Source organism: Takifugu flavidus, chromosome 11 (assembly GCF_003711565.1).
Source record: "Takifugu flavidus isolate HTHZ2018 chromosome 11, ASM371156v2, whole genome shotgun sequence".
Taxonomy (NCBI): Eukaryota; Metazoa; Chordata; class Actinopteri; order Tetraodontiformes; family Tetraodontidae; genus Takifugu; species Takifugu flavidus.
Window position 1 is genome coordinate 12,165,766 of NC_079530.1, and position 15,826 is coordinate 12,181,591.

Below are 15,826 nucleotides of genomic sequence, written 5' to 3' on the forward strand. Positions count from 1 at the left end.
CGCTTTTAATCGCCATACATCCTATGACCTCATTTTGCATTCAATTTCTTTTTGATTGACAAAAAAATATTATTTATTGAAAATTTGGTGTGCAAATTTATAAAACCAAGCATTGACCATCTTTAATTATGAACAACGCTTAAGTTTAAAATACAGGTAAATAGATCTAGAATGAGCAGCCGATGAATGAGGCAGAATCTGCTCTCCAAACATGTTTTTGAACACATTTTTAAGAAGCTGATGGAGCGTCAGCGGCAGCGTATTGTTCTGTAATTCATCTCTCTTGGTCCTTGCTGACCACAGCCTGGAGGGGAAGAGTTCATGAACACATGAGAGAGGGGAAGAGAAAAGGCTGAAGGGAAATAGCTGGAGTCTCCAGTGAGAGTTGAATTCAGTGGGAAACTAAACCGAACAAACACACACACACGCACACACACAAATCAGCTCCTGCTGTTTTACAGTCAGGTGTGACTGGTTGAGGTAAATAAACTTTAGTGACCTCCGTCAGACAGCACGAAATACTGCAAAAGCTTTGAGACTAAATATCTGCTGAGCATCAGACACTCGTGCTAAAGCTGTTAGTAAACACCCAATATTTGAGAAGAATTTCTTCTGTTAGAATCCGAGGACACGTGGACCAGAACCGTCGGTTCCTTTAGAGAGAGAGAAAAAAAGAAACATTCTCGCGTCTCCTTATATGCCTGCGGCTGTCAGACGCCGTCCCGGCCGAAGACGGAAGCCTGGAAACAGTCGGGAAACAAATGTTTTCATTCTGAAATCCTTCACCAACCGAACAGGTTGATGTTGTAGTTTCTTTAAACCCCGTCTTCAATCTCAAACGTTCGAAAAAGTGAATAATAGAGTTCACGGTCTATTTGTTACGGTGGATTAGAGTCCGTGTACGTCCTAATGGAGGAACATAAGTGTGAAATCATTTGTCTATACAATGCTGAGAGCGTTATAAAACACAGCCTGCGTCTGCACTAAAACTCCGTTGCCGTTGTCAAATAGAAACGTTAACTGAGAAAAAAGTTTGGAAAATGCAAATACCATCAATCTCACTTCAAGTGTTGCTCTGGAAAAGATGCCAGAGGAATTTGGCCCAAAATGGTGATGATGATCGATGGTCCCAAACATTCCTGCTACTTTCTGTCAACTACACAGACTTTCCATCAGGTTCCCTGTAAACTCTGGCACCGACGCACTCGGGGTCAAGCGCCGGTGTCCCGGGCCCCCACGGGGCAGCCAGAGCCACAACGCTCCATCTCACTGGTGCTCGGGCGACAAGGAGCTCCCGCTTTTGAGGATTCCTGATCTAGGCTACGGCCGCTATACAAAGCCAACTCCGTGGCCCTCTGCTCTCGCCGTGGCGTTTCAGAATATAGTTAAAGTAAATGTTTGCGATATTAAGTCATTTAAAGCTTGGTGTGATTTGTTTATTACTATGCAGACTTTATGCACTTACGTAGAACAGTACCATACATCATTAACTAGTTGGGTCACAGAGTGAAATTTCTGTTTTGCTGTCAAAATGTCCACAAAATAATGCTCAGTAAATGCAAAACTAGCCTCATCCTTTTAGACAAAACATAGGTGGGAATCTGTTTGCTATGCTGCACGACTGTAAGTGTTTGTGAGAGGCCCAGTTGGCCGAGCTTTCGCTCTTGACTCAGACTTGGACTTCCTGTGTGAAAACTGAAGCCCAAGTTCATGCGGCGATGTGTTGTTGCGTAACACGGCGACGTACACCACACCCTGGGACCCAAAGCGGTCGCAGTGCGTCGGGGTCTCGCCTCCAGGTTTCACCGTGAATTCGGTCTTATTTAAGCAGAATGTGTTTATGGTAGCGTTTGTGAAGTCCTGCACATGTGTAAGCGCCAGTTAGTGGTGTTAATATGAAAGATCCGGCTTCAGAAGGTCTAGAACTAATTAGATATTTTTGGGGAGCAATAACTCAACTTTTACAAGCACTTTTTAGAAAGGAAATTAAGAAGGCGTGGAGGAAAGTCCTGCAAAGGTGCTGCAAATGAAGCAAAAGACTTCTGTTGGATTGTTTTCATTCCTTTCTGCTATAAATTGGTATTGAAGCAGAGACTATGAGCTGCAACCTGGAACTTCAGAGACATCGCTGATTGAAATGGGAGGCATTTCCATTTATTGACAGAAACTTTGGGTGAACATCTGTCGTCTCTCTGAACGTAGCTTCAAAAGGGAGTAATGAAGTCTAAACAATAAAATAACTGGGCATGATTCATTTGCCTCCGTGGAACCACGTCCCCGACCCCATTTCGCAACTGGTTTTCTTTAAACACCTCCTTCACTTTTTGTGTCATCACTTCATCTGAGCCTTCCTGCAGCAACGTTCGTTCCTCACGCCGAGACATGAGAAATCTCACCCCTAAGTCGTGACCATTTACGTGCCTAATTCCCACAGCTCTCGTTGGAGGGTGATGAAACAGCCAAAAAAGCTCAAATTTATCATTGGTGGCTTATCTGAAAACTAAGTTTGGGTCTGTTGGGTCAAATCACACGTTAAAGGATCAATTACAGTCCGAGTTCTGTAGAAACGTTTCGTCAGTTAAATTAGCGCTGGCGCACATTCTCTTCTGACAGATCGGATTGATAACAGCTGTTGATTTTTCCCAGCAAGAGCACAACAGGTTTCGCTCGCATCAGGAACGTAGTAAAGTAAGATGACACAGTTAATAGCGAGGGTTTCCTTTGTACATTGATAGAACTCAGACTGAACCAATCACATCATTCCAAAGGCCAACAAGCTGCTCCGGGACAGACTGACATAGTGAGCGTTCTTTCCAACTTTGACCTAAACTGTTGCTCCAGGAGCGAAGCTTCAAGTCCTTATTAACCAGCGCTGCGCCCGAGAATCCAGACGTGGAGATCTATCAGAGGCAACCTGTGCTTAAACCCCACAATGTTGAAGAGAAAACTGCTGACACGGTAGTGATGGCGCCGCCTTAAGGCTCGCGTATGCTCTACATACGGTACATGTAGGCGACTGGTCATTTATTCTGTAGTTCTGCTTTCAAAGCCTAATACTGGCCGAATGCTGTAATTCCATAGTATCCTATTAGCTGCAGCAATGCTACAGCATGTCAACCTCTGTGGCTCACGGTCCGAGCCGGACTCAGGGGTCACACAGGGGTCGAGACAAAAATAATCCAACAAAACAGCTGTGCAGAAACCTGACGGGGACTGGCACCTCGTTATGGGGCCCCAGACAGGAAGTAGACGGGTCTCTGGTGGACTTCAAATTTCATCCATGATAACATGAACAAGGCGAAGGGGACTTCAACCACTGTCTCATTTAAAACGTACATTAAGTACATAAGTAGACCTGATGATGTAAACTCATGATGGTTAGCTGGCTAAGCTTGTGTAGAAAGCAAATATTGGACCGTTACTGTTATGGTTTACCAAAAGCCAGGAACTGTTAAAGACTCCTGAAACAGAAGCCAAATGTATCAATGATGCACCGAGTCTATGGAGCTGTGGTGTAACGCAGCCGAACCAGCGACCAAGCATCCGTTTCTAGCATTCTCCTCAAAATCAAGCGGCCATATCAGCAACAGCGGCTGATGGCGGCTTGTTAAGTGAGTGAGCTCGTCCTCTGCTGCAACGTGCGGATGAAAAATGCACATGAGAGAAAAAGGGAAAAGACCACTTCTCTTGAAGCGCACTCCTTCTGGCAAAGAGTCAAGGGCGAGCTGCCAAGGTACTACTTTTCACTTTCCTGACATGAGGCTGAGGCAGGAAAGGGGAGGGGAGCAGCGAGGTGCGTGCGTCAGCAGGTCCGCCTGGGACTCCCTTGCCAGGAGGTAGGAAGAGCATGTGGTTCTTATCTTATCTTTGGGAGGGCTTGAGCACAGCATCCAACGCTGACATTCAATGAGCAGCATAGAGGAGGAAGAAAGCAGACGCTGAAGATGAAAACGCTCTGACGCGACTCCCACAGCTGCGATTTCGTTTATTCATTCAACCATCGCCGATGAACATGTGCGCATGTGTCTATAATGCACACACGTTGGAACCGCGTGTGCCCGCCGCCGCGTTCCACGGCAGCCAGTTGCGAGGTGCGGTTAAATGAGTGCAGCCAAGTCAGTGAAAAGGTGCCGTAGGAGGGAAAGTTCCAGCCAGGACTTCGACTGCTGGCCCATCACTTCCAGAGACACGCCCCCGGCTGACGTAAACAAACACGGCTGCACAAACATGTAGGCTAACACTTCGGTCTCGAGAGAGAAACGGGGACATTTCCATGGAAATGTAATTTGCGTTATTTCCGCTCGTACGGCCCAGGTCATAAGATATTAAGGTAAGGGGCTATAAATGGCAGACTGGGATGCAGATAAGGCACGTCCCTTGATCGGCAGCCTAACGGTGCCTTCGTAGCATGAACGGTGGGGTCAAACTTCGACGCAAAGACAGATTCTGACGTAATTGTTCTTTACAGTCAAAGGAGCCTGAACAGAACCCCAGATGCTAGCGTTGGCATCGGAACTGAGAGCAAAGCCCGAGTCAGCGCCGGCGTTTCGCGCAAAAATCGGGGCGTTTGATGTGGCGCTGCGTTTTCCCAACCCCCTCACCCCCCTCTCACCTCCTCTGTCCCCAGAGCCACATCAGTAATCAAGGGTCATGTTCCCTGTTCCACATCTGGACTGACGCTGAACTCTACAGCCGCTGTGCTGAGCAGCCAGTAGGGACCTGGATAATGAGAACCACAGGTCCTTGTGCCGTCTCCAGCGCGGCGGTCTGTACTAAGTCGCGTCATGTGGACAAGCTGTAAAGAAATCTACATGCATGTGCCCTTTTCCCATCCCCTCTGTTGCTAACCCCCACAACGAGCCAAAGATGGGGTCAACGGACGCCTTAAGGAGAATGTCATCTGTTTCAGCGCTCAGCCCGTGCACTGTGCCCTGGCACCCATCCAGTCCTGAGCAGATCTTGATAGGAAAAATAAGGCATGCATGACAAGCTCATTTTCATTGGCTTCAATTTACAAAAAAAACAACAGAGAAGTGTCTCTGTGTGTGTGTGTGTATGGTGGGGGAGATGTGGCGGGGCAGGAAATGTCCAGCATGTGCACTTCCTGTCTGACAACTTAGCCTTCTTCCCAGGGTGACGCATTGTAGCGGCAGCAATATTGGCTTCTGATAAATTCCTGAAAGATGGCATTAGGGCTGACACAGACTGACCTCCAGTGTGGAGCAGGACTATCAGGGAAACAATGAACACTGACACACAGGTCACAACACAAGACTGCAAACAGCAAGAAGCACAAACACAAAGCAGCCATGGAGCGAAGAGGGCAGCATGACGTCTTCCTCCGCTCCAGTCTGGGATTCACGGCCACTTTTAGAACAAAAAATAATAATAAGGGACTGGAGAGAAAAAACCAGAATATTCACAATGCTCCAGTATAGACGGCCAATTAATCATTTGCTACCGAGGGGTATGTCAAAGACTTTCGGTTCATATATGATTAAATCCTGATCGTTTTGAGGGAAAGGTCGATTGATCCCACCTTTGACCCCCAGATGAACCGGCCACTGTGACTGTGGGAGTCACAGTAAGACAGTTTCCATTTCACGTCAGCGTTACTGATGTTCTCGTAGAAGTTCAGAGTATTACAGCTCACCCCGGCGAAGAGGTTCCTCAAACTGTGCCCCCCACGTATAGTCATGTTTTCATTTAAAAACAGCTTTAAAGAAATCGAAGACGCTCGTCCTTTTTTGGTCAGCACAATCATGAGATACCTACATGCTGCATGTCAATAATGAGTTCCATGACTGCAGTTTGCTGCTATGTGTGAACTCCCAGGCCACAAATGGGCAGACTGTCATTACAGGGGGGGCGCTTAAAGGTCATCTGAGGTCCCAGTGCCAACAAAAGTCAACTATGAAACACGCTGGGTTTGTTTATTGAAATACTGAATTAAAGTGATTCCCGAGAAAAGCTTTTTACACCAGAGCGACTTCCTAAACTTAAAACAAAGCCGAGTGAAAAAAGGAAAAAAAGGTAAAATGTTCCTGGGCAAATAAAGAAAACAGATACAAATGCATCAACTTAACTTTTGCTAATGTAAATGTTCTTGAGAAAAATGTTTCACTTGATAAATCACGGTAAAAAATAAACAGGGATAAAGAAAAAAGTCCCCCAGAAACTATTAAAAAAAAATAATGAAGCTTTTAAACTACAGAAAGTTTAATTAATTAAATCGGTTGATCGCGAGTATTTTGTGTTTCTCTACAATAAATACGAATTATTATCCAACATACTTTAAAAATCATACAAAATACACATCTGCAATTTCTGCCTTCAATATTGAATTTCTGACCCTTTCTGCGTAAAAACCAGCGCAAACTGTTGCCTCTCCCGTGCGTGGATGCGCGGCTGTCGCCCCGTCCTCCCCAAGACGGAGCGACTGAACCCGAGACTGATGATCCCTCCGTCTCTATCCACAAGACCGCAGAGATACGCGACATTTCCTCCCCGGTCCCCTCCAATGGAGTCCACACCCATCTCGGTCAGCTCCCAAGCCGTCATTCATAAAGTTGGGTATTTACACGGGGAGAAGACGCCCGTGTGAGTAAAACGCGTCCGCGCCTCGGCCACCAAAAGTTAAAGCCTTCTTCGCCTGTTTTACATTTAAAAATCAGCACTGTTTGCGGGTTTTCTACTACAGTAGCAGCTTGTCTAAAAACACCTACTTGCACCCAGGAAGCAGTCCGTTAACCTTCTGAAACAGCTTGTTGAAGACGGACCATCTTCCATTTCGGATTGCGAGCGCAAACAGAGAGAAGAGCCACGGAGAAAAGTGCGCGTCTGCAGCTGCAACTTGGTGCGTCTGTGCAAAAGCCAAAACTATTCCAGTACGCGATGAGTTGATGGTGTCCTCAGGCTGTGAGCGGCTCACGAAGGGCAAGAAGAGCAGTGTGCTCCCCCCACCGCCCTCCCCTCCACCAGCGCTATGACCCAGCACCGCCGGCCGAGGTGTAGCTACAGTCAGCCCGCCTCCTCGGCGTGGTGGCTCCGTTGTGTGGATGTGCGGCAGCAGACTGGAGGAGCGGAGACGGCGACGCACAGACACAGAGAAATGGGGAGTAAACACACACACACGCGCACACACACACGCGCACGCACACACACACGCACACACACACACACACACACACACACACACACACACACACACACACACACAGGAAAGAAAAAAAAGAGAGAATGAAGCGCGAGAGTGATGTCAGCCACAACCATGAAGCCCAACTTCCTCTCTAAATTTCAAAATAAAAGTTTTCGTTGGAGATTCAACATTTGTAATCATTTTATTTGAATGAACATTCAGTCCCCAGTCTTCAGTGGCTAATGTTATGAGCATTTTTAGACCAGACTTCTGCCACAGTGTTTGCTTAAAAACCTCTGTATTATGATTTATTTTGCATTAAAAAATTGAAAACACCCAACATTCGCAGTGATAGCAAGAAACTATGATTTGAAGGATAACTGATGAATTGTCTTCCATTGAATTAAATAAGGTCTTAAATATATTCTGCTACATGAAAAATAAATTCTGCAACAAACAAAACCATTTACACACACAGATTGCTTAGTCAACCATTGGAGTACCACAATAAATTAGACACCGTTGAAACACATGAGCGTGCATTCCTCCTCTTCTTGAAGTGTCACAGCTAAGTGAAACCTCTGACATCTTCAGCGATTTGGGAAAGAGTTGAAGAGAATCAGATCTGGTCTTTCTCCAAATCTCTCCGGTCACACAAGTAGCACACGAGGAATTCTTCGGATTTGAGTAAGTACTGGAAATATTTGAGACATCAGGCAAATGCCTCATATCCTCATAATCATTAACATACAACAGCATATGTTTCCGTTCCCAGATCTGACAGACTATTTCGGTGTTTTAATTCCTCCCAGAAGAGATTCTGTCATGGAAATATCACTTCTGCTGCTGACGTCATCAACAAACAATGAAATGAACTCCAGAGAAAGTTAATTAAAAAATGTAGACACATGTATTCAGACAGCTTTTCTGTCTGGAACCCAGATAAAGTCTGGTTTACAGCCCACGTGTCAACGATTTTAAATGAGCCCAGATTCACTGAGATCAGTCCGAGCTAATCTAAATAAATGGTAAAAAAAAAAAAGAAAAAAAGATGTAGCATTAAAAAAAAGCCTGGTTCATGTTCAGACAGCTCGATGTGCACAAATGAGAAAAGAGGGCCGTGCAGTCTAAACAGCGGTCGTCCGTTATCAAGGCCTGACTGCGTCTCGTCGAGCTGCAGGTTTTACACAGGGTCCCGACGTCTGACGTGAAACGTCTGCTTTATTCTAGATGACTGTTGATATTTCAACTCCAAACATTTGCAAAGACGTGCAAGCAGAGTGATGCAGGAATAAATTAGGCCGAGCTCCTTTTCACCGTGCCTCTCTTGTGCTGTACATCCGTATGAAACGTCACGGAAAATAAGCCTCGATTTGGCCCCGTAGAATAAGTCAGAACCAGTCTGGGCTGTCCCACAACCCCATATTTCCATACAAACTGATAAAAACATGTTCATCAAAGCCGCAGCGGTTTGAAAAAATGACCCTAGATATGAGGAAAAGACATTCTTGGAGTATCAGATTGAGCATCGTCAGATATTTAGTATTGAGTTTCCAATGAAGTGAGCGTCCGTTATCTGTGTGGCCTTTGTGGATGCGAGCCGGCGTTATCAGCGCTCACGCTGCTCCTAAAGGGCTGCGAGTCAGCAACATGATACAGCAGAGCGTGCTGGGCTCCCTCGTGGCTGCAGCATACATACTGATCATATCGAGGGAGCCGGAGAGGTGCGGGGGCTCTGGCGGGTTACGCCACCACCAGCGCTATCAGTCGCCGGCATTCCAACGCCGCGGTGATGCTGGTCCATTCTGAGGTCACATGACATAACGGATTCTCTCTGACACTCTCGGTTACAGTTTCCTACCCTAACTCGGCGAAAGGCCGAGTGTCCCGTGTGCCGTGCTTCACTTGCACAGTTCTGCCTCTTTGATTCACTTGAACTCGACTCAAACTCCGAGTTTGTGCTGTTATTTGATGCTTCCCTGGTCCGAAAAGCTTCACGCACGACATCCGAAGCAGGAGAGGCACCACTGTGTGCATGTTTGAATCGTTGTCACCGACCAGGAAGTTTTGTTCTATACATTCAGTCTACTGGAAATACTCAGATGAACCATCGTTTACAGCGCAGCCGCTGAACAGGAAGGTCTTTGTGCCCTTTGTTCACAGCTAAATGTAAATATGACACAAAAGCGTCTCGTATTAAAAACAGTAGGTTGCGAGCCCCTTGACTTTGATCATCACCGTTAGTCTTTGGAAGATCAAAGGTCAGAGTCCCTCTGGAATCCGGAACACAACCAACGTTTACTGGGATCAACATCATCAACAATTCCTTAAAGTCTAATTAAACCCCATTTATAATTTTTTGGGTTATTTTAAATGGCCTCTTTGTGTAGAAAAGGCCTATGTCTTCTGCTTTATTTATTTAAAATAATATGTTGCAAAATAGTACCCCAATTATAATGTCTGACATATTGATGGGCAGCAACACAATCAGAGATTATTATTATTTTATTTTATTTTTTACAAAAACACATGCGTGTGATCTGTTTCTCTTCACACAACTCTTTTTTTTTTAAAAAAAGAAAAGAAAAATTGGGTCTTGGAGACAGGATAATTTAAGGACTATTTAGATCATAAGTATAAGCTGCCATCAGCCCCAGAATGAATCTGCAAAATCTATGTTTTCATCTATTAGTAGGCAGCTGGAATAAATGAAGCGATCGCTGACGACTGGAGCCTCAAAAGGTCGGACATCTCCAGCTTGATCGTGTCGTTCACACAGGAAGTGAGCACCCTGTTCTTGACGTTACCCTGCCTCCAAACCCCCGTGTCAGCCTGTGAACGGCGCTCGGCCATTAAAGAAGAATTTAAAGAAAAGGAAAAAATGCGACGATGACGAAAGATGCTGAAATCTGCCTTAATGTGTGTGTGTGTGCGTGCGTGTGTCACATGCAGCATGGCTGCTGTGAGAAGAACAGCATTAGCGTTGTCCGCTGGGGGATCAACAGCTGACTGGGGAGTGAAGTGGTCGGCGGCCATGCCTAACTGCTCCCCCCCTCTCGGCTGTTTTTAGCCAGCCCGCCTTTGATGGTGACTGCGGCCTCTGTCTCCCAAACATGAGGGCATCTTCAGACATGTGTGCGCCCGTTCACATGCTCGAGCTCCCACCCCACCCCTCATGTTACAGACCTCGTTCACATGAGCACATTTTTGATTCGCGCCTCTCTGATTCGCGCACATGCTTGAAAACACACTTTAGATGTCAGTGAAACATTCGGATCACGTGCGGACACACGTACACAAAGGAGCTTACACGTATCCACGTACACACACACACACCACATGCAGCAGACATACGCCACAGAGACTTCCAGTCCCCTCCCCCCCAACTGAATAGTCTGTTCTGACAATCCACAGGACAGCCGGAGCATTGACGTCAGAGGCAGGCCCATGAAAATACAGGGTCCCTGGGGGGGCTGAGGGAGTTATGCACATCTTCACAGCTTGGCTCACAAGCACTTAAACCACCAATGAGTGTATTCCTGTTTCTGTTTACCCTTATTTGTTGGAAAATGCAATAATGTTGTTGGAGGTGGGCTGGGGGGGGGATTAGATTTCACGTTTAGAAAAAGCCGTGCACGAACACATTTGCATGTGACTGCAATGCGGATCATCTGAAACGTGACGTCGGCGGACGTCATTGCGCTGCGATCCATTAGGAAGAATGTTGAGGTGGGTGCATAATTTAGGTTAATGGAAGAACAAATCACAGCACATTATTACCTGGCCTGTGTCATCCTAATAATTGCCATTTTGAATAACTGCTGCCAGACGACAGGCAAAGCCGGAGGAGAGGTTGCTCACCCAGACATCCTCGCCGTCTCAGGACGAGAGATGACATCTGGTTACTGCTCGATGTTCTGTACCTCGTTTTTTTATCTTTTTTTTCCCCCTTTCTCATTGTTTTATGAGCATGACTGGGACATCAGAGCCAGAATCTCACACTTCACCTCCGCTCACATTGTGAAAAGCACAGCCTGTGTTGCAGTGGTACATTTAATGTCTCACATTTGTTTGAAAACTACAACCAGAATCAGAAAAAAAAAACAGCAGACGGGTACAAGGAGTGTAAAAAGTGGACAGTATTTTAGATTTTTAAATACAGTTTAACGCCAATCAGTAAAAAAAAACTAAAAAAAACGCAACCCCCTGTTCCTGTAACAAACCCCATTAATCATTCCACTACAGCCAAACCCTGATGACTGGATGGAGGCCGTCAGCCTTTGCTTCTCACATGCACAAACGAATCATCTCGTTACTGGAATCTTTCACAATGCTCACCGCACATATTGTTAAAATTACAGCAAGTAGGAAGCTGGTTGCAAAACAGCAGCAGAGGTGCTGTAAGAGAGCAACAGCTACTGTACATGCTTTGTTTTATTCATCGCGGGTTCCTGTTGACGTCTTTATCTTCTCCCATGCATCAGATTCCGTTAGTGGACAAGCTGAGTGCAGGTTACGGCTTCCCAAGCTCCTTTAGATCATCAGCGCTGCCATAGATGGACACAATCCACCATTTTGCTTTTGTTTTTATGATTGCGCCATTGAAACTGAGGAACTTGCACACCTCCTCCATGGCTTTAAAGTGAAGAAGTCAGTATGTGTCAATGCTAGCTGACGTTAGCGTGCAGTTGAAGTCATAAACTTGGTTACTTTAAAAAGGCACAATCGAGACCAAAAAGGAGAAGGAGAGAAAGCAGATGCGTGCACGTTGAATGTCTGTTTTTCATAGTCGAAGAGTGATTTCCTGCGCACCAACAACAGAAAGCCAACCCAGAAGCTGAAGCCATGGCCAGTGATTATTACAACAATTTATTGCTGCAAAACTGAAGAAAAATGCAAGAAAAAAACCCCTTAAACAGATTTAACCTTTTCTCAGAATATATTTGGGCTGTTGTTAAGTTTGAGTCCAAGCAACTGACGATCTGTCTACACTCCCTGCAGCTCCATCTCCACCCTGAGGTAATCCACCTGAACATCTGCACGGCTGCTGCTCCGTGTGCCCGTCAGAGCTTCCACGTGATGAACAGAATCATGGGGAGATAATAGCGCGATGCCCTGATAGAAGAACCGCAAATGAAAGTGCGGCGATCGCATTTTGGGTCTGGCAGCACAACTTGAGTCTCCTGCACGTCCCTCCAGGAAGGTTCGCAGCGCCGGCTCGTCAACAGGAAACAGGCTCATCTAGTGAGAGTTGCCTTTTATGGACTCGCTGACAGTAACAGCATATCCAGGGAACCTGAGGAGGATGAATTTCTTTCATTTGGGTTGATCGAATGACTAATCTGATTTGTAACACGGGTCTGTGTATTATGTGATATAGACTCCTGCTGGCTGTCCAGGAAGAAAACAGGCACCTCTTTACACACTTCTCCAGGTTTACCAGCGTCTTGAGAGCAAAGAATGTGTGTTGGCCTGACCCCACCAACACAGCCATCACAGCCTCAGAGGCTCATGATAAACCTGTTTAGCGATTGACTGGAGAGACCCGAACTGTTTGTTGTAACAGAATAAAGAAGAACTAAGACATTATGCAAGAGCGGCTGCTGCCTGATGGCAACGGGAATTGTAAAAAATGTTAAAGAAAGTGTTGCGTGGAGAGCGTCAGTAAGAAACTGTCCATTTAGTTTCTGATTCATCAGCAATCACTTAACAGCCAGCAGTTAACCACATCTGGGAATCCACTACAAACATGTTTATGAGCTACTGGATCAAGGAAATATTTGATCATTTACCATCAGAGCAAAATGTTCAAGTGAATGTTCCAACTCGAGATGTGCTTTTAATATTTAGAACGTTAATAGTGAAATGTGTTTGTTAAATAGGTGCCAAAAATATGTCGTAACACAGAGCTCAAAGTGGCTGGGAAACAAAACCGTGTTTCAAGACTTTTACAGTGATTTAAAGGAGGTTCTGAATTTCATAACTCCTTCAAGCCCCAAGAAGAAGAACGCCAGCTAAAGCGAGGGCCTCGCAGCTCTGCATCCCTGGTAGGCTTCTTTTGAAGTTACCGGTATATCAGTGATATTGTTGTCAGGTGGAAAGAAGCTGTTCCCATGTGAACTGCTGGAGACACATGGCTGTCTACACCCTCCCAAGACAACAGTGGGACTTAAGAGTAACAGAGACTGCAGGGCAAAGCAACAAAAAACTCCCTGTTATGGAAGATTGTGAATATAAACAGTCAGGAAAGGGCATATGAACTGTGTGTGGTAAAAGATTTGAGTAGGAAATATTCTAATTTGGAACTGTTATTTACTAAGTCCCTACAGGGATCATCTCCTCGTTTTCCACCCATTGACGCAGAGATCAGAGGTTAGGGGAACTGCAGCCACTAGATATCCTCCTCCATCATTGTAATATGAGGAGGGCGAAGAAGGCTTGTGAGGCCGCGCTCCGGCTGCAGACTTCCTGCAAAATAAAGGGTTCCCTACGTGTGTTTTGTAAATTAATTAGCTTCCTGTATTGATGTCGGGCAGCAGACAACTGCTACAGTGCCGCTCTGTCAGGCTAAATCTCTCACAGGGACAACCTGATGCACATTCATGCACACAGTCTTAAGCTAATAGAGCAGCGTGAGTGTCACATGGTCACAAATTTAATATGAGCGCTCACAGTAAAACATCTGCTCCTGCTCAGGATGACAGAAACGTCACACTGCACAATCCCCCTGAAAAGAAAAGAGGATTAATGCGAATAATACAGCAAGAAATACAGGAGAGGAAAGTTGAGCATGAACACACCGCGAGAGGGTCACAGAGCGCGGCGTGAAGAGGGGAGGTGCGAAAAGAACGATTTAAAACAAACCAACAACCAAAAAAAACCCCATTAATTCAGGGGAAGAAAAAACATGATGAAAGACGTGTTGTGCAGGGTGGGATAAAAGGGTTGGTGGTGGTGTGTGTGTGTGTGTGTGTGTGTGTGGAAGGGGGGGGGGGGTATCTGCGTCAGAGCAGGATCCAATGAAGTCAGAGACGGAGGCTGGCTCGAGCAGGAGATGCTGTTACTGCCACTCACAGGGCCCGCCTGGGCTTCGTGGCCTCTACGTCACTGGGCTGGCACAAATTATGCCTGCCTGAACGTTTGCCACGCATAACCACACTACGTACACGTAGAAATACATGTGTGCCGGGGCACTTTGCACGCATGCACGATGGCATCCGAAATAGAAATGAAGCAGCTGGAGATGTAGATTTTTTTGAAACCATCTCCTGGTGCAGCAGATTTACATAAATTATTCTTTTGATGTTATAGAACATCAGCCTGTTTGTGTCACTGTAACATCTATGTACTGTATATATGTGATTCCAGCACAAGACTGCAGCGTTAATACTGATAAAAGGGTCAATGATTCAGGAAGAAACAGGATTTCTTCAATGGATGCCCTGCTAACATTCTGTTGCACATTTATGTTGAATTTTAATAATATTTGTATGTGTGAGCTTCACTATTAAGGTGTCCTCAAACATGAAAAACATACCTTTATTTTTTTAACATTTATTACATCTTTGACATCACTGAGACGTGACACAAATCCTGCAAATCCTTTTTATTTGGATTCACAGTCTGTGTTTCCACTGGCAGCTTTCCTGACCCAGATTGTCATATTCGTAAATCAACAGGACGACTACGATGACGGGCACGGGGTCGGAGGTCATTTCAGAGCAAAAGAGGAAGAAAAAAAATCCAAACAGACGGCGGTCGTGTCTGAAATAACCCACTTCGCTGTGCAAATCCCGTCCTCTCAGATCTTGATGGGCGAAGGAACAACCTTGCAAAAACAGGCCGGAGAATAACCAAACAGGGCATTTTCGTCTGCTCTTAGAATTTTGCTTTAATTTGATGGAAAAGATGTGGTTGTTCTATTTTAACAGTGCAGAGGGCAGCAGCTGCAGGCTGACAGGAGTCACATCCCATAGGTGACACGAGGCAGCAGACGCAAGCCATGACCTCATCAGACCCCCACCGACCCATCACGACACTACCACAACCCCCCTATTCTGTGTTAAACACACACACACACACACACACACACACACTGAGTTGCACTCATACAGCCCCAGTCTGCTTCCTGGACAGCGTCCTGGTCAAACGGAAACCTTTTGAACACACAGCTGCATCATTACTTCCAGCTGAGTGATGTCACCCCGCCCCACCCCGCCGGTGTGTGTGTCTCATGGAGGTGTGTGTGTGTGTAGAGCAAGGTGCTGCTGACTGACTGCGTGATTCGGCTGCTACTGCATCAACTACACGTGGAAATCGCGTCAGATACAATAGACCCAAGATGAATGTAGAAATGTGATGCAGTGCACGTGGCCATGACGGATTTACTTTTACATTTCTTAAGCTGGTGAAAAGAAAAAAGATGTTAAAAAAAATTGACCGCCTTTTTTTAAAATTGTAGATTCTGGTTTTTAATGTTTTATTTGCTTCTCGAATGACATTAAAATTGAATGAAAAATTTAATAGCTCACACACACACACACACACACACACACACAACACACACACACACACACACACACACACACAGATCGTTCTAAATTTTTGCAATTCTATAATATTAAAAAGAACTGTTGTCATCCCAAAATGAACTGACTTGGATAAAATAAGGATGTATTGAATCTGACC

General features: G+C 45.6%; 1 protein-coding gene across 5 annotated transcripts in view; it reads right to left on the reverse strand.

Moving 5' to 3' along the window:
- The window catches only part of pde10a (phosphodiesterase 10A), a 42,043-nt gene that overhangs the window by 20,897 nt on the left and 5,320 nt on the right, over positions 1 to 15,826 (reverse strand). Inside the window, exon 1 of one of the 5 annotated variants that reach the window (XM_057047506.1) lies at positions 6,726 to 7,093. The exons of 3 other annotated variants lie outside the window; for them this stretch is intronic. In XM_057047506.1, the coding sequence (XP_056903486.1) occupies positions 6,726 to 6,789 (64 nt within the window). In that variant the 5' untranslated portion in view covers positions 6,790 to 7,093. Of the gene's footprint in view, positions 1 to 6,725; positions 7,094 to 15,826 lie in introns of those variants that run through there. One more of the 5 variants, XM_057047507.1, reaches the window with a different exon arrangement.